This window comes from Oncorhynchus masou, chromosome 18 (genome assembly GCF_036934945.1).
Source record: "Oncorhynchus masou masou isolate Uvic2021 chromosome 18, UVic_Omas_1.1, whole genome shotgun sequence".
In the NCBI taxonomy this organism is placed as follows: domain Eukaryota; kingdom Metazoa; phylum Chordata; class Actinopteri; order Salmoniformes; family Salmonidae; genus Oncorhynchus; species Oncorhynchus masou.
The window spans coordinates 24,778,112-24,804,583 of NC_088229.1; the positions used below are offsets into that span (position 1 = coordinate 24,778,112).

The window sequence follows — 26,472 nt, forward strand, 5'->3', positions numbered from 1 at the left end:
TTGTAGCTGTCTTTTTCTCTGAAGGACAAACTAAAACACACTGAAGGGGCCACTGCCCCGCTGTGACGTCACTGACACTGTCCCAGTTTCCCTGTCACCAAACACCACAACCCTCTCACCGGAATTGGCAATGAGGACACACACAGGGCAGCACGACACAACCCATTTTCCAACACACACACACACATGAACAATGTGTCAGAAGCCTGATTATCAGGATGGTGGCTGAGACAGAGTGGATGGAGTGATCCCAGAGTTACAATCCCAGAGATGCAGTCAGCGGCTAGTGAGTTGGGACAGGCAGGCAAAGAGCTCACACAGCTACAGCTCTACGTAGCTTTGGTTTACACAGCTCCGGCTCAGGGAGAAGTACAAGAAGGGAGGGACAGAGGGGAAGCTTGACAGGCAGAAGGGGAACAGAGGCACAACCTGGCTCAACTCTCATCCGGTGGTCGATTTGATGGTGGAAAAACAGGCTTGGGTGTCAGTGTCTCCTTCAAGGGGGAGAGAAAGAGGGCCTGTTGTTGTGAGGGGAAAAGCATATTGTTTTCAACCGGATTGGCTGTACAGGATCTGTAAGCAGAGATTGGTTTCATGCTATAGCTCGAAGCAGAAGAAGTAAGTTCCTGTTTGTTCTTGTGTTTCTGTCTGTGTCCGTGTGTGCGTGTGTCCGTGTGTGCGTGTGTCCGTGTGTGTGTGTGTCCGTGTGTGTGTGTGTGTCCGTGTGTGTGTGTGTCCGTGTGTGCGTGTGTCCGTGTGTGCGTGTGTCCGTGTGTGCGTGTGTCCGTGTGTGCGTGTGTCCGTGTGTGCGTGTGTCCGTGTGTGCGTGTGTCCGTGTGTGCGTGTGTCCGTGTGTGCGTGTGTCCGTGTGTCCGTGTGTGCGTGTGTCCGTGTGTGCGTGTGTCCGTGTGTGTGTGTGTCCGTGTGTGTGTGTGCGCAGATTCTGCAGAATGCTTGTTGTCTTGCTCCCATCCGGTTTCTTCCTTTGCTGATTTCCTGTGAGGATTCCTCAGTGCTGTATCATTTCTGTGGAACTTGACCTCAAACAGGGGCTGCTGCTGGTTATCTCAAAGGGAGTGAGACACACACAGAGACAGGCAGGGATGGAGGAGTGGGAAAAACTGGCAGAGCATTGAGTAATGTAACAAACCTCCAAACATCCAGAGAGATGGCTGCAAGCTGGGATTGGAATTATCTGTCTTCCAGTGCTTCGGACAGCATTCTGGAGGTCCGTCTCTCATTATGTCTCATGCTCAAACAATCACAGATCTGTTTCTGGGGCTGTGGGGACGTTGTTATTAGTCCTGCTAGATATCTACCTTCAGTCTCAGTCCAGCCTCCTGCCTGCCTTGACTCACTACTCCTTACTCATTACTCCCTGCTCTTTAGTCTCCCCTCCTAACTTTCCTGGTCTCATCTCTACAGATAACTCCCTGCTCTTTAGTCTCCCCTCATAACTCTCCTGGTCTCATCTCTACAGATAACTCCCTGCTCTTTAGTCTCCCCTCCTAACTCTCCTGGTCTCCTCATCTCTACAGATAACTCCCTGCTCTTTAGTCTCCCCTCCTAACTCTCCTGGTCTCCTCATCTCTACAGATAACTCCCTGCTCTTTAGTCTCCCCTCCTAACTCTCCTGGTCTCCTCATCTCTACAGATAACTCCCTGCTCTTTAGTCTCCCCTCCTAACTCTCCTGGTCTCCTCTCATCTCTACAGATAACTCCCTGCTCTTTAGTCTCCCCTCCTAACTCTCCTGGTCTCATCTCTACAGATAACTCCCTGCTCTTTAGTCTCCCCTCCTAACTCTCCTGGTCTCATCTCTACAGATAACTCCCTACTCGGCCAGGACCTAGTTGCAGTACCTGAAGTGTTCACAGGCCTCTTGCACGGCTCCTCGCCTGTCTTTGACTGTCAGGTGGAGCCCCTCAGCAGGCTGCCAGGTGGGGTACTGACACAGTCCAGCCAAGGCCAACAGCCGGCGCCAGCTCCAACGGTACCCACCAAAACAACAGAAGCTCCGCCTCTGCCTCCTCCAAACATCAACATGGCTGCCATCCTGACAGACTGTGACCCCAAAGCCATCTATGCCACAGTGTCTAAGGGGGTGCCCAGGGACAGAGACAGAGACAGGATGAGGGACTTTGGGTCTGGGGCTGTGCCTGCTGGCAGGATGCGTCCCCCTGGGGACCTGAAGCTGGCCCGCAGCCTCTCCAAGTCGGACTCGGACCTGCTGGTATCGCCGCCTAGCGAGGAGGAGGGAGGGCTGGGCAGCCGGAGTGAGTCCGTCTCCAACTGCAGCGCAACCAAGAAGCGGCTGGAAAAGTCGCCCTCTTTCGCCTCTGAATGGGACGAGGTAAGACCCTTGCTTCACTGTTCTGTTAGACATATGTTATAATATGGTGTTCTGTATTCATAGTTTATACACTCACCTGGGTGAGTTCTCAGGGATGACTTCTATACCATCACCATATAGTATTACAGGTGAAAGGACACTACATGGTCACATTATAGCCCTCCTCATGGAGCTGTTGTCTAGTTATCGAGGGGTTAACCTGTAGAGTAGAATGACATCATGGAACTGTTGTCTAGTTATCGAGGGGTTAACCTGTAGAGTAGAATGACATCATGGAACTGTTGTCTAGTTATCGAGGGGTTAACCTGTAGAGTAGAATGACATCATGGAACTGTTGTCTAGTTATCGAGGGGTTAAGCTGTAGAGTAGAATGACATCAGAGAGCTGAGAGACTCGGGAACATTAGGCCTGCATGAGTGAGATCCACACACACCCCTCTCTTTAGCCATGTTTTCTCATTCATATCTGCGGTTTTTCTGCCCCTAAACTATGTATTAACCCTGCTGAAATAGAAGCCAAACCCGCTCTATCACTGTAGTGAGATGTTAATATTCAAAATTGTATATAGCCAGCTATTCAGAACTGAAACACCCTGTCTGAGGGGCCGATAACAAAGAATAAAGAGCCAGGGAGAGGAGAGAGATTAGAAGTGACTGAAAGATGGGGCTAAAAAGTGAGGAGGATCTGAAAAAGAGGATAGATAGGCCTAGACAAAGAGTTGGAAAGTGAGACGAGGAGAGCGGAGGAGAAGGTCATTGAGTGGCAGCTCTATCCTCCCTTCAGGACTGACCCCGCCTCCTCAGGTTGCCATGGTGTTACACTCCAACCTAATCTGGGCTCCCCTGGAGATGGGCAACTGTTTTTAGGGTTGCCTTGAACACACACACTTTTCATTCAGTATTCTAAAATAGAGCCATTTGGAATAAGTGTTATCCACAGCGTTGCTTACGCGTGTAACTGCACAATTATGGCATTTTGAGATGCAATCTGCATGGATTGTTAAATCCACTTTAAATCTTCCACTATTTACATCCTTTGTCTGCGAACTGGCAGTGTAATGACTCCACATGACTCGATTCCCCTATTATGTCTGTGTCAGAATCAGCCATGATGCATTTGTGATGCCGAGCAGAGGGAGTCAGCCAGGGGCTCAAGTAACAGGCTCTCCACAGTGACCAGATCGCGTTGCTCTGCGGTCAGTCGGTGTACTTTTACACAACCCTATACCAACAGGCACTGAAGCCGTGATAACGGGAAAGTTGGAGGTCGATATCCTGGTTTCTCGTCTCTGTGGTTAGCATGCAGGTGGCCAGAGCAGAGCCTGCCTGTGTGCCCGACCTTGTGTCCTACACAGAAGTATGCTTTTAGATGACCCCTCTCCCTGACCTCTCCAAGAGGGGTGGTGGAGCAGGAGAGAATTGTATTTTTGTTCCATCAGCCAAAATAATTGATAATCAACCCAGAGTAGAACCTTTTGTGCCCCACCTTCACCTCAGCTGAGAGGAATGACAACAAGAGCTAGGCTATAGCTGTATCCAAGTTAGCACTTTATTCCCTATATAGTGTAATACTTTTGACCAAGGCTCTGTATAGGCCTAGGGAATAGGGTGTCATTTAAGACGCACAGCTCAGACTCAGCCCCAGTAGTGTAGTTGTGATGACAGCTGTAGAGAGGAAGTGGATGGACAGTCCGTAAGTGTGACACGCACCACCACTCAGGGAACTGAATCACAGATCATTATCTCAATAGCCTGTTTATTTGAGCCATTGATGCCTCTCTTCAACACAATAAACACGCTATTTTATCTACAAAAGGCTATTACATTCAATGCAAAGGGAATGTATTTATTTATATACAATTTATTGGCATGGGAAATATATTGCTGAAGCAAGTGGAATAGATAATAAACAATCAAATTAACAGTGAAAAGTTTTAAAATAATAGACATTTCAAATGTTATATTATTGTCTATGTGCAGGGTTGTAACAATGTGCAAATAGTTGAAGTACGAAAGGGAAAACAAATACCACTCTGTGGTAGCCCATCTGTGGTATGCCATCTGTGGTGTCCCATCTGTGGTATGCCATCTGTGGTATGCCATCTGTGGTATGCCATCTGTGGTGTCCCATCTGTGGTGTCCCATCTGTGGTATGCCATCTGTGGTGTCCCATCTGTGGTGTCCCATCTGTGGTGTCCCATCTGTGGTATGCCATCTGTGGTATGCCATCTGTGGTATCCCATCTGTGGTATCCCATCTGTGGTATTCCATCTAATAGATATGGGAGTTAAGTCAAAGCTTTCCTTAATTTTGTGTCAGTCACAGTGGTCAGGTATTCTGACACTGTGTATTCTTTGTTTAGGGCCAAATAGCATTCCAGTTTGCTTTGTTTTTTGTTTAGTTCTTTCCAATAAATCTTTTCGTTTTCTCATGATTTGGTTGGTTCTAATTGCGTTGCTGTCCTGGGGCTCTATGGGGTGTGTTTGTTTGTGAACAGAGCCCCGGAACCAGCTTGCTGAGGGAACTCTTCTCCAGGTTCATCTGATCTTTTAGGTGGTTGTCTTTTCTGGATTTTGATAATTAGCTGGTATCGTCCCAATTCTGCTCTGCATTCATTATGTGGTGTTTTATGTTGTACACAGAGAATGTTTTTCCAGAATTCCACATGCAGATTTTCAGTTTGGTGTTTGTCCCATTTTGTGAATTCTTGGTTGTTGAGCGGTCTCCAGACCTCACAACTGTCGAGGGGAATGGGTTCTATAACTTATTCTATAAGTATTTTTTTTGCCAGATCCTAATTGGATTGTTGGATTTTATGTTCCTTTTGATGGCATAGGCCCTTCTTGCCTTGTCTCTCAGAAGTTACCTGTGGTGCTGATGTTTAGGCCAAGGTATGTATAGTTTTTTGTGTTCTCGAGGGCAATGGGTGTTTAGGTGGAATTTGTATTTGTTGTCCTGGCAACTGGACCTTTTTTGGAACACCATTCATTTTGTCTTACTGAGATTCACTGTCAGGGCCCAGATCGGACAGAATCTTTGGAGAAGATCAACGTGCTAATCTAGGCCCTCCTTGTTTGGAGATGAAAGCACCAGATCTTCAGCTAACAGTAGACATTTGACCTCAGATTCTAGTTTGGGTGAGGCTGGGTGCCTGCAGACTGTTCTAGTGCCCTTGCCAATTTGTTGATATATACTATATGTTGAAGAGGCTGCGGCTCAAGCTGCATTCCTGTCTCACCCCACGACACTGAGCAATGAAATATGCATTTTATTTGTATACATGGATTTAAGGTTTTTCTTCAGCACCACTTTCCATCAATGTATATAGCAGATCCTTATTCCAAATAGAGTCAAAAGCTTTTTTGAAATCAACAAAGCATGAGAAGACTGTGTTTGTTTGTTAATTAGGGTGTGCAGGGTGAAATATGTGGTCTGCAATACAGAAAAGTGTTAAAGTCAATTTGACATTTGCTCAGGAAGTGTAGGTGTCTGCTGTTAATGATAATGCAGAGGATTTTCCCAAGGTTGCTGTTGATTTCATGGTCACATTTCTCTCCACTTTTTGGGATTTGGGTCATCAGCCAGAGCTGAGGATGATGTTAAAGAGTTTAGCTATAGCCAATTGGAATTTGTGGTCTGTATATTTTAGTTCAATTTGGATACCGTCAACTAGGGATACACCGATATTACATTTTTGGCCGATACAGATGACCCATATTTAAAATTTGAGCAGCCTTTTAAGCATTCTAGTACAGTTAAATAGTTGAAAAACACACACACACTACACATCCTGACCGAAAACTTATTTTGTTGGCATTTACATATGTCCCCAGTAAAACATAATCAAAACCTATTTCTTTCACTTACTTGCTGTGCTGTTTCATTGTTAATTTGTTCAGTCTCAAACAGGATAAACCCTGTTTCTTGTCTGCATCGAAGTAGCGGTCCTTGTACCTTGCATCGAGAATGGTGGCGACACAGTTGAGGCTCAGAGAGAATGCCACCAAATCGCTTGTTCACAGTCTCTAGTAGAGTACATTTCCAAGTTAACCCAATGGTTTGTGTTGACATTTTTGTTGAGCAGGCGTTTCAATGACATGACAGAGGGTATCACGTCTGCTGCAGACACAGTTGAGCTTATTCCTCCAGTCAGTTGTTCGAATGGAGCTGGGAGTGTTCATGTTGACTTGTTTCAAACATGTTCTCAAATGCTATTGAAATAGCTGCAGCGTTATGAGAGAACCAGCACATTCTTGAGCATGCAATGCGGCTTTCCTCAGTACAAAATCCTCGTCGACCCTCTGTGCTGTCAGACTAATAATGCTCATGGGGTTGACATCACTGGTCCAAATGTCAGTCGTGAAGCTAATAGCAGTGACGCCCATAGCAAGTAATGTTAGCTCATGGATGTGAGTTTAAAAAATACTGTGTAACTCCGGTAGGGCAACAGCTGAAAAACAGCGCCTACTTGGTAGTGTGTGCCGGTGCTCGACCAGTCGGCAAAAGCCAACATCACCCACGACAGAGAACGGTTGATTGTCAAGGGCAATGAATGCTATTATCTTGGCTTTAATGGATTTCGTCTTTGAGTTGTCTCCCTGTAATTTTATTACTCTTTCAAATAATTTGATTTGCTCGATTTGTTGACTGCTCGATCCACACGGCAGACATTGTGGGCTAGGTTAGGGAATGCTGTGTTGCACGTGTAAAGCTATATTTTTTTTGCCAATGTTGCCATTTTTAGCTCAAATCGGCTGATTCCGATATGCTTACCGATATATTGTGCATCCCTACTATCAACACCGCAGACCTTTTTGGGTTGGAGGCTTTGTATTTTGTCCTGTAGTTCTTTCAATGTAATTGGAATAACTACCAGTCTATTTATTTTATTTCATTTATTTTATTTCACCTTTATTTAACCAGGTAGGCAAGTTGAGAACAAGTTCTCATTTACAATTGCGACCTGACCAGGATAAAGCAAAGCAGTTCGACACATACAACGACACAGAGTTACACATGGAATAAAACAAACATACAGTCAATAATACAGTATTAATAAGTCTATATACGATGTGAGCAAATGAGGTGAGATAAGGGAGGTAAAGGCAAAAAAAGGCCATGGTGGCAAAGTAAAAACAATATAGCAAGTAAAACACTGGAATGGTAGATTTGGGGTGCAAAGGAGCAAAATAAATAAATAAATTAAATACAGTAGGGAAAGAGGTAGTTGTTTGGGCTAAAATATAGGTGGGCTATGTACAGGTGCAGTAATCTGTGAGCTGCTCTGACAGTTGGTGCTTAAAGCTAGTGAGGGAGATAAGTGTTTCCAGTTTCAGTGCTTTTTGTAGTTCGTTCCAGTCATTGGCAGCAGAGAACTGGAAGGAGAGGCGGCCAAAGAAAGAATTGGTTTTGGGGGTGACTAGAGAGATATACCTGCTGGAGCGTGTGCTACAGGTGGGAGATGCTATGGTGACCAGCGAGCTGAGATAAGGGGGGACTTTACCTAGCAGGGTCTTGTAGATGACATGGAGCCAGTGGGTTTGGCGACGAGTATGAAGCGAGGGCCAGCCAACGAGAGCGTACAGGTCGCAATGGTGGGTAGTATATGGGGCTTTGGTGACAAAACGGATTGCACTGTGATAGACTGCATCCAATTTGTTGAGTAGGGTATTGGAGGCTATTTTGTAAATGACATCGCCAAAGTCGAGGATTGGTAGGATGGTCAGTTTAAAAGGGTATGTTTGGCAGCATGAGTGAAGGATGCTTTGTTGCGAAATAGGAAGCCAATTCTAGATTTATATTTGATATGGGTCTGGAAGGAGAGTTTACAGTCTAACCAGACACCTAAGTATTTGTAGTTGTCCACGTATTCTAAGTTAGAGCCGTCCAGAGTAGTGAAGTTGGACAGGTGGGTAGGTGCGGGTAGCGATCGGTTGAAGAGCATGCATTTAATTTTACTTGTATTTAAGAGCAATTGGAGGCCACGGAAGGAGAGTTGTATGACATCTATAACACTCTGACAGTGGGAGAGAGAGGAAGGGAAGATTGTTTCACTTTTGTATCGAGACTCCAGTCATAACATTCTGTTTGTACAACTGTAAGACATATTAAATGTATTCATTCAGCAGTTAAATTACTTTCATGAAGCTACTGGTCAAATGTTATGCTGTGAACTTCATGAATACATCTGTGTCGCAGCTGTCGTCAAGGGCATTCGCCTTCTAAATAGATGCAGTTCATTAGAAGTTGCACATAATTAACTTTGTCCCATTACTTCAAAGTGCTCTGTCATTCCAGTCCCCTCCTGCAGGCACAGTGTTAGTATTATCAGTGTGGTTCTTCTCTCTGTTGTAGAGCATTCAGTCCCAAGTGGGTAATGGGGTCACCAGACTGGAACAGCTTGCCGACTTGAATCTTTAGTTTCCCTGCTGAAACGTTCAGCAATATGAGGATACTTTATACCCTCCTGATGATACTGTAGGTACTGGGACTAGCCTACATTATGAGTGACACAGGAGCCAGATCCGACTCTGTACACTGTAATCACCAACAGCTTGATTGAACACCTCACCTTATGAAGTCCTGGAGCTGGAAGATGGGATTCGGCCTTTCCTAGAGGCTGCCTGTGGATTAAGTCATGATGCAGTTGTGTGGCGATAGGAAGAGGAGATGCCACTCCACAGCAGCTCCCTACTGATCAGAGCCGCACCAGCTATACTCCTGCAGATGTTATTTCCTGGTCGGCTCATCCTTATTATACAGTCTGTCTATTCTATGTCTATTCTACAGTTAGATATTTAGATCTGATTTGACTGAGCTTAATAAGAATGTCACGTTGCAAATCACAACAAAAAAGGTAAGGCAAGGATGTAATGTAAACTGAACATTTTGTGTAAATTGAAATCTCGTTACACTGCTCTCCTTAAATGTCCGTCAATGAGAATAGCCTCAATGGATTGGGTTGCATAATGTAGGAGTTGAACCTAAGCAGCTAAGGAAAGAAGAGAGTTAAATAAACTTGGAGACTAGTGTTCCATTGCCTGTGGCAGGATCTAGTCACAGAGCAGCTAAAGATCCTGGAACTAAACACCTCCCTCTGCAACTGGATCCTGGACTTTCTGATGGGCCTCCCCAGGTGGTGAGTGTAGGTAGCAACACATCTGCCACGCTGATCCTCAACACTGGAGCCTCTCAGGGGTGAGTGCTCAGTCCCCTCCTGTACTCCCTGTTCACCCACGACTGCATGGCCGGACACGACTCCAACACCATCATTAAGTTTGCAGATGACAGTGGTCGGCCTGATCAGAAAAGGAAAAGGAGGACCTAGCACACCCCCATTCTCATTGACGGAGCTGTAGTAGAATAGGTTGAGAGCTTCAAGTTCCTTTCTGTCCACATCACCAACAACATAGAATGGTCAAAACACACCAAGACAGTCGTGAAGAGGGCACGACAAAACCTATTCCCCCTCGGGAGACTGAACATATTTGGCATGGGTCCTCAGATCCTCAAAAGGTTCTACAGCTGCATCATCGAGAGCATCCTAACTGGTTGCATCACTGCCTGGTACGGCAACTGCTCGGCCTCTGACCACAAGGCACTACAGAGGGCAAGCTGCCTGCCACCCAGAACCTCTACACCAGGCGTCAGAGGAAAGCCCAAAAAATAGTCAAAGACCCCAGCCACCCCAGTCGTAGACTGTTCTCTCTGCTACCGCATGGCAAGCTGTACCGGAGCCCTTTGTCTAGGACCAAAAGGCTTCTCAACAGCTTTTACCCCCAAGCCATAAGACTCCTGAACGGGTAATCAAATAGCTACCCGGACTATTTGCATTGTGTCCCGCCCATCTTAATCTTTTCTTTTTATTGGCAAGTCTGAGATGAGGCATAATCTTTGCAACTCTGCCTAGAAGGCCAGCATCCCGGAGTCGCCTCTTTACTGTTGACGTTGAGACTGGTGTTTTGCGGGTACTATTTAATGAAGCTGCCAGTTGAGGACTTGTGAGGCGTCTGTTTCTCAAACTAGACACTAAATGTACTTGTCCTCTTGCTCAGTTGTGCATCAGGGCTGTTCAATTGGCAATTTCTTTAGCCTTGATTTCTCAGAACAAGAATAGACTGATGAGTTTCAGAAGAAAGTGCTTTGTTTCTGGCCATTTTGAGCCTGTAATCGAACCCACAAATGCTGACGCTCCAGATACTCAACTAGTCTAAAGAAGGCCAGTTGTATTTCTTCTTTAATCAGAACAACAGTTTTCAGCTGTGCTAACATAATTGCAAAAGGGTTTTCTGATGATCAATTACCCGTTTAAAATGATCAACTTGGATTAGCTAACACAATGTGCCATTGGAACACAGGAGTGACTGTTGCTGATAATGGGCCTCTACGCCTATGTAGATATTCCATAAAAAATCAGTTGTTTCCAGCTACAATAGTCATTTACAACATTAACAATGTCTACACTCTATTTCCGATCAATGTTTTTTTAATGAACAAAAAATGTGCTTTTCTTTAAAAAACAAATACATTTCTAAGTGACCCCAAGCTTTTGAACGGTAGAGAACATATTACCTCAATTAGCCCAAATAACCGGTGCCCCTGCACATTGACTCTGTACCGGTACCACCTGTATAAGCCTCGCTACTGTTATTTTCACTGTCATTTTACTTTTTTTTTTTTTGTATTTCTTTACTTATCTATTGTTTACCTAATAGCTATTTTTTGCTTTAAAATTGCACTGTTGGTTAGGGCTTGTAAGTATCCATTTCACTGTAAGGTCTACCTACACCTTGTATTCGGCACACGTGACAAATAAGCTTTGATTTGATTGATGGAGTTGTGTTCTTGTGTGACAGAATCTAAGTTGGTACGAGGAGACCTTCTGTTGTGTTCATTTACGTACTGCAACCTCTTAAGTGCCCTGACCTGTTTTGAGTACTTGTACTTCCTATGAGTAGTGGCAGCATTGCTTCATATTTGAACGTTTAAAAGACCATCTCTTTTTTTCTTCACACACCTTTCATGTAAAGGTTTGACGGTTACCAGAGATCTCAGTTCCTATAACGCCCATTATTGCCGCCTTGTCTGTATTCACAGACTCCCTGTCGCTCTCTCTGTCACCCCCTCAGCCTGAAGGTTGTCAGCTGGTCAGGTAGGATCACTTATTGGTGTAGCAGACAGTGTATCGGTGTAGCAGACCGGAGAGTTGACAGTTTTCTCAACAACCTAGCAGAAGTGAATGCTAATGCAGAAATCCTGAGCTGCAGAGTTCAAGATAACAGCCAAACGTTGCCTTTCAACGCATCACTCGGATTGGCATGTAGCCTGTCAGTGATGCGTATGTGTGTGTAAGAGGGAGTACGGTATGCAAGTTCTTTCCTTTGGCAAGAAAAAGTTCATTTTCAGATTTCATTTATGTCCTCGTTTTCATGACTTTTCTATTTCTTCTTTTTTTTGTCTATTGAATAGGTAATAGGGCTGTAATGCTCAGTCACCTAGGAGGGGTTGCCCTGGGTTACATTATACCTAACTCATTACCCATTGGACAGTTTTCTTAAAGGTCTAATGCAGACATTTTTATCTCGACATCAAATAATTTCTGGGTAATGATTAAATACCTTACTGTGATTGTTTTCAATTAAATTTGCCCAAAATAAACACATTGCTTCTTTGCAAAGAGCAATTTCTCAAGCTGAAACTCTGTTCTCGCACTGTTTTCAAGAAAATCTCAAGTACTCGGTCTGCACCATTGATGGAATGTTTAACAAATGAAAGCAATATTAAGCAAAAGTCTGTTTTCTAACTTTCCCCATCCTTTGTTTTAGTTATTTAGAAGCCTGTGAATATCCTCTGTAAATAGGTCAGTTTTTAAAGTGTAGCCCTTCTCTATTTTCTCTATCCCTCTCTTATCCGTCTCTCCCTCCCTACTGTTGCTGTGAGGAGCAGCCAGCCTGGCTGCGGGCGGCCATCTTGCTGGTCACGGCTGGCTGCTCTGGAACACTCTACTGAGCTGTGTGACAGCGTGTGGACGAGGGGGTCCCAGGGCACCAAAAAAAAGCTATTTCATTGTGTGCCTGGGTCTGCTAACTCCTCCTTTTCTCACACCCTCTCCTCTTTACACACACAGCCTGCCTTTACAGACGAGGAGATGTTTACTTGCATGAGGTCTTGGCCTGCGCATCTGCATTTAAGTGTGTGTGTGTGTGTGTGTTATGTTGTGTGTGTTTTAAAGCCCATGCTAATGCAGGTTTGTCTCAGTCTTAGGATCATACTGAACATGACAATCCAGGGGATACATTGTTTGGGCCAGTTAGAATTGACCCACAGATGGGAGGGGATAGAGAGAGAAGAATTAGAGCGGGAGAGCGACACATAGACAGAGACTGAGAAGAAAGGATAGTCATCTAACAGCCCACTTCACTTTTGCTTCGTTTCTTGTCCTGCTCCCCACGGATCCCATGGCCACTATGAAGCCAGCTTTTGTGAGTATATTGATTATCTTTACACAGTGTCTTTCAATTTTCCATTAATAGAAATGATGTTGTAGTCTACCTCTTTCTTTTAGGATATTTTTTTCATTAATATTGTAACATTTTCTTTTCCATCTTATTAACTAAGCCAAGGATGGTTTCCTACTTTAGCCAACCTCATTGATCAAGACTTCTGCCTAATCTTCTGTGGCATTTTAAACTCCACAGGCTGTTTTTTGAGAGTATATCAATGTTGCTATTATTGTTTTTCTGTATCTGTTAGCACTCTGTTTGTTTGGAGAGGGTTAAGCTCTTTTCCCAGATTCTCCCTCTGAGAGAGGAGATGGCCTGAGACTCTGTAGAAATAAGAGAGTTAAATCCCCATGCTGTGGGTTAGGACCTGCTGCTGGGAACAAACCAAACTCTGTGCGGTGTGTCATCGCCTGGGGTGACCAACGGTGGGTCACTCTGGGGCAGTTGGTGGAGACTATTGATTGTGCTGTGTACCAGTGTCAGTGTCGATCCCGTGGCACCTGTTCAGAGGGTGTTGTGTTAGTGTTTAGGCCCTCTGAATGGCCTCTCCAGGCCGTGCTCTCGGAGCCAGCTTGCTAATGTGAGGCTCGGCTCCTAGATCTGGGCACGCTTTCCATTTGGAAGACCTTTATTTTACCTCCAACACACTCTGCCAGTTGGCCCTGGGTCTCGGTGCCTAAGGGCTCTCTCTGTCTTTGTCTCTCTCTCTATCACTCTCACTCCATTTCCATCTCGCTCTCTCTTCCTGAATTTTTTATCTCCATCACTCTGACTCCAACCCACTCTCTCCTCAGCTGTTGACCTTTAACACCCCCCTGACCTCTGACCTCTTCTCATCCTATCAGGTCGATAGTGCCCATAGACACTAGAGAGCCCCTCTCACAATGGATGTGTCTCTAGGACCTATATATGGATTAAAACCTTCTCTCTTGTCTCAGCTCTGTGTTTGGTTATGAGTATCTATCCCAGTGAGAAGCTTCCTTGGCTGTGTATGTAGGCCTATAGGCCGTACCTTGAGGAACCACCAGGCCGTCATATCCTCTGCTCAGATCAGGATGTATTTACTTAGTCTCACAGTATATTAGACCTGTCTGTCACAGCCAGCCAACTGCAGCCTTGAAAGCTGATTCTTATGTTGGATGAAGGGTGCCAAAATATCAAGGTTGAATGGTGCTAGCACCGTGTAGTGTGTGTGTGTGTGTGTGTTGGGTGCATATGTGTACCTGTGTGTGTCGGAGCACAGCTTGGTGTGTAATACAGCTGTGTGATGTACAGTAATCAATCATTTCTTCCGATTGGCACCTTTCGGGTCCCATATGCTCGGAGGAGGTGTATTCAGGGTATTGTCCTGAATCACAGGCTGGTAGACCATTACAGAGAGGTACAGGGTTTGGCAGTCAGGTTCTAGAGGGGGAGATAGAATCCAGACATCCATGAAAGAATGGAGCATAACATTACTCTAGCAGTTTCCCCTGAGAGCCACAGCTCCTAGCCAGATTACCAGACAGCAGTGTATAGCACAGCCACTCAGACAGACAGAGGATGCTGGCTGGGCTGTATTGTCCAAAACTGCTCATTACTGGGAACTGATGACACTCAAGGGTTTTATTCTGCAGGCAAACAGAGAGCCTATAGATCTGAATGAAGGCCACACTGGGCAGGCCACACTTAGAGCTTTGTGTAACTACTTTACAGGAGACCTAGCATTCCTCCACAGAGTGATAATTGTCCCAACTCATCAATCTCTCCGTTTAATTGCAACATCAGGTTTGGAAGGGAAGCAATGCAATGCCATTTATGGACACTAGAGTGGAGCTAAATTATATTTTACACAAGCTATAAAGAGATATTTAGAAAATAATGTACTCATCCTGTGAGAATGCCAGTATTAAGGAAGGTATCCTTATGGACCTTTTTGTCTTTTATTCGGCATGATATATGGTTATGACATCCATTGTTATAGTTATTTTATTTATTTCTCATTCCCAACGCTCCTCCTCCCCGAGAGAGTTCTACATAATAGACCTGTCCTGTTTGAAAATAAACATCCCTGCTCATGAGTGTCTAACACACATTCGGAAAGTATTCAGACCCCTTGACTTTTTCCAAATGTTACAGCCTTATTCTAAAATTGATTAGATTAAAAACAATCCTCAGCAATCTAAACACAATACCCCATAATGACAAAGTGAAAACAGGTTTTTAGAAAACATAAATACCTTATTTACATAAGTATTCAGACCCCTTGCTATGAGACTTGAAATGAAGATCAGGTGCAACCTGTTTTTATTGATCATCCTTGAGACGTTTCTACAACTTGATTGGAGTCCACCTTTGGTAAATTCAATTGATTGGACATGATTTGGAAAGGCACACACCTCTCTATATAAGATCCCACAGTTGACAGTGCATATCAGATCAAAAACCAACCCTAGAGCTCCGAGACAGGATTGTTTATAGGCACAGATCTGAGGAAGGGTACCAAAACATTTCTGAAGAACACAGTGGCCTCCATCATTCTTAAATGTAACAAGTTTGAAACCACCAAGACTCTTCCAAGAGCTCTCCGACCGGCCAAACTGAGCAATCGGGGAGAAGGGTCTTGGTCAGGGAGGTGACCAAGAACCCGATGGTCATTCTGACAGAGCTCCAGAGTTCCTCTGTGGAGATGGGAGAACCTTCCAGAAGGACAACCATGTCTGCAGCACTCCACCAATCAGGCCTTCATGGTAGAGTGGCCAGATGGAAGCCACTCTTTAGTAAAAGGCACATGACCGCCAGCTTGGAGTTTGCCAAAAGGCACCTGAAGACACTTAGACCATGAGAAACAAGATTCTCTGGTCTGATGAAACCAAGATTGAACTCTTTGTCCTGAATGCTACTAAGTGTCACATCTGGAATATATCTGGCACCATCACTACGGTGAAGCATGGTGGTGGCAGCGTCATGCTGTAGGGATGTTTTTCAGCGGAAGGGACTGGGAGACTAGTCAATATCGAGGCAAAGATGAACAGAGCAAAGTACAGAGAGATCCTTGATGAAAACCTGCTCCACAGCACTCAGGACCTCAGACCGGTGCGAAGGTTCACCTTCCAACAGGACAACGACCATAAGCACATAGCCAAGACCATGCATGAGTGGCTTTGGGACAAGTCTGAATGTCCTTGTCCAGCCAGAGTCCGGGCTTGAACCTGATTGAACATCTCCGGAGAGACATGAAAATAGCTGTGCAGCAATGCTCCCCATCCAACCTGACAGAGCTTGAGAGGATCTGCAGAGAAGAATGGGAGACACTCCCCAAATATAGGTGTGCCAAGTGTGTAGCGTCATACCCAAGAAGACTCAAGGCTGTAATCGTTCCTAAAGGCACTTCAACAAAGTAATGATTAAAGGGTCTGAATTCTTATATAAATGTAATATTTCTGTTTTCCTACAAACCTGTTTTTGCTTTGTCATTATGCGGTATTGTGTGAAGATTGAGCGTAAAAAAACAACAATTTAATACATTTTAGAATAAGACTGTTACGTAACAAAATGTGGAAAAAGTCAAGGGGTCTGAATACTTTTCGAAGGCACTGTACATAGATAGGCTATCTATAATGGGGGAGGGATCTGTCATTCCATGGCGTTTTCATTGTAAATAGAACAGTGCCAGTGACATGGAGGGGACTAGTTAAAGAGGAGGGAGGGGCAGAGCGAAAAGAGTGGGATCAAAAAGCTGAGTGAACCCCCCCTATTCCACAGATGGTTCAGGCTAAACCCTCTTGTCCCCTTTCTTTTGAGCATGCATGTGCCTCATCCTTAGTGAGCACACAGAGAGGAGAGCCAGTATGGAGGCTGCCAGTTAAGGCCGATATGGAGAACCAGCAGATGGTGATGGGAAAGGTAGTTTAGTCCCATCTGTTTCAAATTAGGCTACCTGAATGAGTCAGCCAGCGTGCCAGCCAGCTTGTCGCTTGCTGTCATAGTCCCATTTGCAACCTGTCGCATGTTTTTACAGGTTAAAATGTGTTTATGCTTGTTATGCTATGTTCATTTCTGTTGGTGAGCAAGTTTCAAGTTATTGTCACATGCCACAAGTACAGTGAAATGCCTTTCTTACAAGCTTTTTCCCAACAATGCGGTAATTAATATCAGTAGTACTATAAAGTAGAACAAAAACACGAGAAAGAAAAACACAAGAAGTAAGTAAGCTATATACAGGAACAGTTCCAGGGTCAGTGCCAGTAAGCTACAGTACCAGTCAAAAGTTTGGACACACCTATCATTCCAGGATTTGTCTTTATTTTTTATATTTTCTACATTGTAGAATAATAGTGAAGACATCAAAACTATGAAATAACACATATGTACTCATGTAGTAACCAAATAAAAATATATAAAAATATAAAAATATATTTGAGATTCTTCAAAATAGCCACCCTTTTCCTTGATGACAGTTTTGCCCACTCTTGGCATTCTCTCAACCAGCTTCATGAGGTAAAGTAGTTACCTGGAATACATTTAAATTAATAGGTGTGCTTTGTTAAAACTTCTTAGGGCTGCAATCCCGTTAACGGGATCGATATGACAACAGCCAGTGAAAGTGCAGGGCGCCAAATTCAAAACAACAGAAATCTCATAATTACAATTCCTCAAACATACATGTATCTTATACCATTTTAAAGGTAATCTTGTTGTTAATCCCACCACAGTGTTCCATTTCAAATAGGCTTTACAGCAAAACGCCACAAACTATTATGTTAGGTCACCACCAAGCCACAGAAAAATACAGCCTTTTTTCCAGCCAAAGATAGGAGTCACAAAAGGCACAAATAGAGATAAAAAGTCATCACTAACCTTTGATTTTCATCAGATGACACTCATAGGACTTCATGTTACACAATACATGTATGTTTTGTTTGAAAAATTTCATATTTATATAAAAAAATCAGTTTACATTGGTGCGTTACGTTCACTAGTTCCAAAAACATCCAGTGATTTTGCATAGCCACATCAATTTTACAGAAATACTCGTCATAAATGTTGATGAAAATACAAGTGTTACACATGGAATTATTGATATACCTCTCCTTAATGCAACCGCTGTGTTAGATTTCAAAAAACTTTACGGAAGAAGCAAACCATGCAATAATCTGAGAACGGCGCTCAGGAAAAAAAAAATATTTATCCGCCATGTTGGAGTCAACAGAAATCAGAAATAACATTTTAAATATTCCCTTACCTTTGATGAACTTCATCAGAATGCACTCCCAGGAATCCTAGTTCCACAATAAATGTTTGATTTGTTCGATAATGTCCATTATTTATGTCCAAGTAACTACTTTTGTTTAGTTAGGAGTTTAGTACACAAATCCAAACGCTCGTGCAGGTCCAGCCGAACGTCGGACGAAAACTTCAAAAAGTTATATTACACGTCGTAGAAACATTTCAAACTAAGTATAGAATCAATCTTTAGGATGTTTTTATCATAAAACTTCAATAACGTTCCATCTGGAGCATTCCATTGTCTGTAGAAAAGCCATGGAACGCAAGTCGCTCTCATGTGAAATGCACGTGACCAGGACCTGGCTCTCTGCCAGACCACTGACTCAAAGAGCTCTCATCCGGCCCCACATCACAGTAGAAGCCTCATTCAGGTTTCTAAAGATGGTTGACATCTAGTGGAAGCCCTAGGAAGTGCAACAACCAATATTCAATATTCAATAGGGCTGAGTTCAAAAACTACAAACCTCAGATTTCCCACTTCCTGTTTGGATTTTTTCTCAGGTTTTTGCCTGCCATATGAGTTCTGTTATACTCACAGACATCATTTAAACAGTTTTAGAAACTTCAGAGTTTTCTATCCAAATGTTCTAATAATATGCATATATTAGCAACTGGGACTGAGGAGCAGGCCGTTTACTCTGGGCACCTTATTCATCCAAGCTACTCAATACTGCCCCTGCAGCCATGAGACTTTAAAAGTTCATTTGTGGAATTTCTGTCCTTCTTAATGCGTTTGAGTCAATCAGTTGTGTTGTGACAAGGTAAGAGTGGTATACAGAAGATTGCCCTATTTGGCAAATGACCAAGTCCGTATTATGGCAAGAACAGCTCAAATAAGCAAATAGAAACGACAGTCCATCATTGCTATAAGACATGAAGGTCGGTCAATCTGGAAAATGTCAAGAACTTTGAATGTTTCTTCAAGTGCAGTCGCAAAAACCATCAGGCGCTATGATGAAACTGGCTCTCATGAGGACCGCCACAGGAAAGGAAGACCCAGAGTTACTTCTGCTTCAGAAGACAAGTTCATTAGAGTTTTCAGCCTTGGAAATTGCAGCCCAAATAAATACTTCAGAGTTAAAGTAACAGACACATCTCAACATCAACTGTTCAGAGGAGACCTGTGAATGAGTCCTTCATGGTCAAATTGCTGCAAATAAACCACTACTAAAGGACACCAATAATAAGAAGAGACTTGCTTTGGCCAAGACACACGAGCAATGTACATTAAACCGGTGGAAATCTGTCCTTTGGTCTGATCAGTCCAAATTTTTGGTTCCAACCGCTGTGTCTTTGTGAAACAGATGATCTCCGCATGTGTGGTTCCCACCATGAAGCATGGAGGAGGAGGTGTGACGGTGTGGGGGTGCTTTGCTGGTGACACTGGCAGTGATTTATTTAGAATTCAAAATGTATTTAGAATTCAAGAACACAACTCAAGAACACTTAACCAGCATGGCTACCACAGCATTCTGCAGTGAATGCAGAATTGCACTTAGTGGGACTATCATTTTGTTTTTCAACAGAACAATGACCCAACACACCTGCAGGCTGTGTAAGGGCTATTTGACTAAGAAGGAGAGTGATGAAGTGCGGCATCAGATGACCTAGCCTCCACCCAACCTCAACCGAAATGAGATGGTTTGGTATGAGTTTGACCGCAGAATGAAGGAAAAGAAGCCAACAACTGCTCAGCATATTTGGGAACCCCTTCAAGACTGTTGGAAAAACATTCCAGGTGAAGCTGGTTGAGAATTCCACAAATTAACTTTTAACAAGGCACACATGTTAATTGAAATGCATTCCAGGTAACCACCTCTTGAAGCTGGATGAGAGAATGCCAAGAGTGTCCAAAGCTGTCATCAAGGCAAAGGGTGGCTACTTTCAAGAATCTTAAATATATGACTCGTACTGTATATACAGGATCAGTTCCAGTATCCGTTCCAATACAATATTTGCAATGTGCAGGGATACTGGAGTGATAGAGGTAGATATGTATAGGGGTAAGTTGATTATGCATCAGGATGTATGATGCACAGAGTAGCAGCAGCATATATGATAATTGTGTGTGAGTGTGTGTGTGTAGAGTCAGTATGAATGTGTGTTCTTGTGTGAGTGCGTGTGTAGAGTCCTGTGAGTGTGCATAGTGTCAGTGAAAAATGTTAATAGAAGGGTCAAGGAGATTTCCGGGCCTACCTTCAGCTCCAGTATTGTTCTAAATGGAAGAAACGACATGAAACAGTTTTTGACACCTGGAGAGTAAAACCCTCAGTAAAACGAGAGCTATCTCTGACGGTACTGCATGGAGAGGTGTGTGGGTGTTTCTAATAGAGCGGTGTCCTGCAAGTGGAGTAATACGCGCACACACACGCGCACAACCACACACTTCAGCTCTTTAAATGATCAGCCGGATGGCTGCATGATGCTGGTTCATAGTTTACAACATCAAAAAATGTAATTCTGCAATGATCTAATATGCATTAAGATCTGGGCATCGCTTATCAACAAAGTATTCTCACAATTGCAGTTTGTTTCTTGATGCAGGATGTTCTCCTTTTCAATGAGGATGTTTGTCATGGAACTTTGTTTTATGTTTTCCATTTTGAATGTTCTTCAAATGTAGGAGGTCAGGTCTGGTCTCTCACATTTTGCTCTGCTGGGCCAAAAAATGAGAATGTGAAAATGAAAACCAAACAACAACCTGACTCTCTCCCAGCAGATACCTCCCACACTACCTCCTCGGAGATCTCAGTCCTCTGAAAGTGTAAGAGAGCACGTCCTTCATATATCTCCGTTGGTGTTTGTTTTGGTCCTGTGGTACTCTTCTCTTTCTGGTGTGTGTCTTTCCTTTTCTTCTTGGTCCTACTTATTGATGGAGGTGAATAGGATTGTTCTTTTTTGGGAATAACCTTTCTGTGAGACTCTTGTTACTCTAACAATCTAACCTTTTTAGTCTGTTGTTCACTGCTTTGTCTGTAAGGCAAGACACCTACCTAAGTAGGCTCCACTGCTTGACCTAGTCAAGTCAACTTCTTTTATTGCGCCAATTGTTAGTTACCTCTTCTCATGATGATTTAACCGTGATCACTCTGAACGCTAATTTCCACTATCTTTTTTTGCTGGGAAATATACATAGACTGACTGCTCACCAAGTGTCAAACTGACTACGGTATCCAGTTAAAGTCATTTCCAAGGTAGCCCTCTCATGTGGAATTGGGACAAATGCATTTCATTCTCCTCCTTTTAAATGTAAGGTTACATAATAGAGGCCAGGCCTGTTCTTTGTGCATTGACCTGAGAATCTGGCAATCACATTTCATTATTCTGGTCCGATGTGTAGAATGTGGGATTACTTCCCATCTCTTCCTTTTAGTTCTAGTGGTTGAGAATGGTAGATAGTATTATTAAGTTGTTAACAATAGTTTATATAAGGCGTCCTGCTCTCCTCGTGCCTCCAGGCAGCAGCATGCAGTGTCTACCAGAGGCAGGGCTCTACATTGTGACCATTGTACTTGCATATGCGCCTAAATATTTTCCTCTGCGACCTGGAATTTTAATTTAGGGGCACCAGTGCGCCTAGAAAAATGTAAGGATTTTTAGCTTTAATATCTCAAATATTTGCCATTGTGCTCCTAAATCTTGTCTTGCATGTCTTTGCATGCGGCAAATTTTTTACTTAAGCGCACAGGTGCTCCTTGTAGAAAAGGTCAGCGTAGAGCTCAAATCAGACATGCTGACGCAGAGTGGTCCATAGCTAGTCTCTGCACTGCATCAAACCTCTCACCTGGATAGAGACCAGGCTTTTTCATAAACTATAAAGTGCTCTAGGTCGGGAAATTCCATTGCTTTTAGAGTTTTAGCCTTTTTCTTTACAACTGTGCAAAAGCACTGCTGACATTTACATCAAAACCTTACAATTATTCCTGTGTGAAATGACATCTCTCCTTGAAAATGATCACTGATTGAATTAAGTGTTAGTCATGTGGAACAGCCATCTGTTCCAAACTAAAGGGGCCTCATGTAAAGAATAGAGCCCGTCTCTCATGACGGAGCACATTTGTCCTGCAAGTGGAGACTGAAGTGTTTGGGGGACACTGATAGTGGCTGACAGCTCTGACAGCAGTGTTTGTTGGTCGACTGTCTCTGCCCTGGGTCCACAGAACTAGAATGGGGGATTCTATTTCTCCTGTTGAGTCGGCCTATCTGGTGTGTGACATTTTTAATCTTTCTGCTGTATGGCCTGTTGATACTGCTGCTTCGCTGTTGAATGAGTGTGAGGGAGATGGGTTTGGGACAGGTGTGTGTGTGTATGTTTCCGGTCTTATGCGGATTCGTGGTGAATTATACCTTATCAGAGTACCTGAGCATCATCTATAGTTGGATGATGGATGAGATTGGGGAGGTTTGTTCTGTGTGTGTTAGAGGCATTCTTCGTTGGGGAATAATCAATAACAAGTCCTCTTGGGTTCGGGTCGATTGCCATATTTCTGTCGTATATTTAGAAAGGAGAAAGAAGGAAACAGAGTTCTCTGAAGTAGGGAAATAATAGCTAGATCATATGCAGCCCCAGTTCTTTTCCTCTCACGAAATGTGTGTTCTTTCCTGTTGAAGTCTGATTCCGTTTGACATCAGGTACTGTAAATGAATTAATTAAAGAATGGCTCGCTGGCTGCTGCTGTAATATCGAGCCTAACTACATTGTTACAATGCTTTGGCTGCAGGCTGCAAAGGCTCATAAGACAGAAATGTTGAAATTAAATGAATTAGACTTCCCTGCAGTCCCTCTAAAAATGAAGTTGTAACATGATACTCAGATGCGTAGCCATTTTTGATCAATTCTTAATAACATTTCTATGTATTGGTTAGCCCATTCTCTTTTCACAGCCCCCGGTCTCAGACAAGTCTGGTCAGCAAGATGATGCATTATTTAACGGTTCATTTACAGTTACTGTACTGCAGTGTGGGATTCAATGCATGTGGGTAACTATTGTCCCTTTGGTGAGAGGTGTGGCAGCCATCTTGTCTTTCCCTCTGACACTCTGCTCTGTTCCTCTCCTCAGATTGAGAAGATCATGACACTGATTGGAGCAGGCATCGATTTCTCCAGAGACCAGCAGTACGCTACCCCAGGTACGGTAAGATGACAGTCCCCTGACTCAAAGCATTTTATGTAACTTAACATGCAGTCTTATCATAGCATATGCAATGCATCCACTTACTCTGCTTTGTGAACATGGTACAGGTTACATTTCCCCTGTCACTTTCATTTAAGAACATCCCAACCGAATGTCAACTTTTATTTCCCTGGTCTACTATTGAAACTCTCTCTTTCTGGTCAAGACTCCCATGATCCATCTTTCCAAAGTCCAGCTTTGTATTATCTTTCCTATAGTCAGTTCTGCGTGTTGTTGGGTATAAAGAGAATCAATACATTTGATAGTTTCTTTCCTCTAGGTCTTTATCTTCCTTTACCATCTTGTGTAATCCCAGTTAGAATGGTGTGCTCTGTGATTCCAACAATGTGTCCCTGGTGCTATAAGGTAAAACCTTTTCATTACACGCCTGGCTGTTTTGGCCGAGATAATTCAACAAGTCAATTTCTTTCCAGTATGTTCCATTTCACTGCTTTCTGTTTTCTCCAAAACCATGGCCATTAGTCTTAATAAAGTATGTAATTCAGTTGGCATTGTTGTTCACGCCTTGGCATCCTATTTGTGCTTGTGTGTGTCTTTTAGTCATTTAGGGGACCCACCACCACCACTTCATGTGTATGTTGTTTGGGCTTTGTAATGGTCCCTGGAGACCAGTCATTTGAGCCATGTGAATAGCTTCAAGCCGGGGAACTGAAAGATACTGTAAATGCATGAATCATGATACCCACACTGACGGCATAGAGGGAAGGGGCATAGCTAGTCTGAATGCATTCAACCAAAATTTGTCTTCCGCATTTAACCACCAACCCCTCGGAATCAGAGAGCATGTCGGAAGTGATAAATGGGTTGATGTTAGTGATGACTGAGTCAGACACACAAATGTAAGGATTTTAGCTTTAATATCTCAAATATTTGCCATTGTGCTCCTAAATCTTGTCTTGCGTGTCTTTGCATGCGGCAAAAAAAATTAAGTTAGGCGCACAGGTGCTCCTTGTAGAAAAGGTCAGCGTAGAGCTCAAATTAGACATGCTGACGCAGAGTGGCCCATAGCTAGTCTCTGCACTGCATCAAACCTCTCACCTGGATAGAGACCAGGCTTTTTCATAAACTATAAAGTGCTCTAGGTAGGGAAATTCCATTGCTTTTAGAGTTTTAGCCTTTCTCTTTACAACTGTGCAAAAGCACTGCTGACATTTACATCAAAACCTTACAATTATTCCTGTGTGAAATGACATCTCTCCTTGAAAATGATCACTGATTGAACACAAATGTACCATCCGGGTGGCAGCTGGCTCTTTGAATAGCACACGAGGGACCTGTTATAATAGTGAGTGACCAGAGATTACATTAGTACCAGTGAAGGACATGGTCATATTTTGAATATAGATTAATAGTTGAGTTTATTCAGCCATTGTTAGAAATTACTTTCAACAATTCCCAGTGTGTTCTATGTAACCTAAGTAGAAGGTTTACTGTAAGGACATGAATCCATTGGCTCACACTGTGGCTGTCCTTGGTTTAAGGCTGTCTCAGACACTGTTTTCTGACCCAGATTGGTACACCACTTCTGCCAAAATGTCTTCACTGGGGGTCCGACACTGTACCCCCCACTCGCTGGTTTTGCCCTCGATTCCTTTGTGGCAGCAGGACAATATGGCTAAATTTGGAAGGAACCAAGTGTATTTCTGTACATTAGATTTACTATAGACCCATTTTAACAGATATCTGTGCAGTCACAGAATGATGTGCACTGAATATACCACCTACGTTAGCCCAAAGTCTGCTACTCTCCTGTAAAGCTGTCCTTTAGCTTGTAAAGCTGTCCTTTAGCTCTGATGGATAGTCACTCAGGGACCAGGGGACTGTGGGAGTGAACCAGAAGCATGGCCTCCATTCCTGTCAGCCTCCTCCTCCATCCTCCTCCTCTGCTCCTCTGCACAACATGCTGCTTCTTTACAGTCACAGAAGGAAGATGAACCAGCCTTGAACGTTAAGCCCACGGCGATGTTCCAATGAAGAAAGAGAAAAAAGGAAAACCGTTGGCCATCTCGTTATTGCATTCTGGCAGTTTTTCGCTTGTTTGTTGTGGTCTGCATTTGGAGTGAGCTGTTAAAATATTGAGAGGCATGTATTTCAGGGAATGAGCTCATTTTACCTTGCAAACTTGCATTAAGGCAAGAATAAGGCAAGAATAAGGCAAGCCCGCTGCAGTAAAGCTGTTGCCCAGGACGGCTCTGCTGCGCTCTGTGGGCTGCTTGGGTTGTTAACCTTCCTCTGTGAGCCTAAATCAACTAAAGCATATTTTCCACCAGCCACACCCCTTAGCACCATCTCAATGAGTTGGCTGTCATGGGATCATGGGACCTGCTGCTAGGAAAGGCTTCTTTGAGGAAGGCTGTCTTTCTGTTGCACACCATGTGAAAAGACTGTTCTGTCTTCTGATCGAGTTCAGTGTATTCCTTCTCCACAGTGGTGGTGGTAGATAGCGGCGGAGCTCTGAAGTTCCCCATTGCTGGTCCCTATAGAACCTGTCCCAAGGCCCTGTCCTATTCTTCTCTGCTGGCAGATGGAGAGATATAGAAAGAAAAAAGAAAGGGATGGTGATCAAAAGATCAGGGACTAACAGAGGACAAGTGAAAGCAGTGAGGGACAGGGTTCCCTGTAGCTGAAAGGAATGGCAGCAGCTCCCACTCAGACAATGAACATCAGCCCTGTGGTGTCTCAGAGAAAGAGAGAAGGAGAGAGTGGAGAGAAAGGGAAGGGGAGGGAGTAATGGATGAAGAGCAAGCGAGTTGGAAGTCGGGAGTCAGAGTGAGCGAGAAAGAGAGCGAGAGAGCGAGGAATCTCAGGCAGCAGTACTGTGAACAGTCCAGACAATGGAAGGACACCACCTCGAGCATCTCTAGGATTGTGTGCGGACCGTCCGTTTGCCTGAACACCTTGAGTGGAGTATCTGAGTTAAAGCAGAAAGGAGCCTGCCGTTAGACTCGAGCAGTGACAAACAGACCGTGTGCCTGAACAACTGCAGTCTCAAAGCTTTCATGCCGGCAGCATAGGAGTTTAACCTGGAGACTTGCAGCAGGTCTTAAAAGCCGCATGAAGTAGTGGACTCTGGATACTTGCTAGATTTGTTCCTAATCTGAAGTGTAGTGGCTGTGGACAGGACTGAAGTGTGTGTGTGCTGTGAGGACTAACATGT

General features: G+C 43.8%; 1 protein-coding gene across 8 annotated transcripts in view; it reads left to right on the plus strand.

Moving 5' to 3' along the window:
* The window catches only part of LOC135504279 (ankyrin repeat and SAM domain-containing protein 1A-like), a 115,246-nt gene that overhangs the window by 59,263 nt on the left and 29,511 nt on the right, over nt 1–26,472 (plus strand). For 5 of the 8 annotated variants that reach the window (XM_064922681.1, XM_064922684.1, XM_064922685.1 and 2 more), the window contains 3 exons: nt 1,825–2,351; nt 20,837–20,884; nt 23,181–23,250. In XM_064922681.1, the coding sequence (XP_064778753.1) occupies nt 1,825–2,351; nt 20,837–20,884; nt 23,181–23,250 (645 nt within the window). The remainder of the gene's footprint in view (nt 1–1,824; nt 2,352–20,836; nt 20,885–23,180; nt 23,251–26,472) is intronic. The other 3 variants (XM_064922686.1, XM_064922688.1, XM_064922682.1) reach the window with 2 other exon arrangements.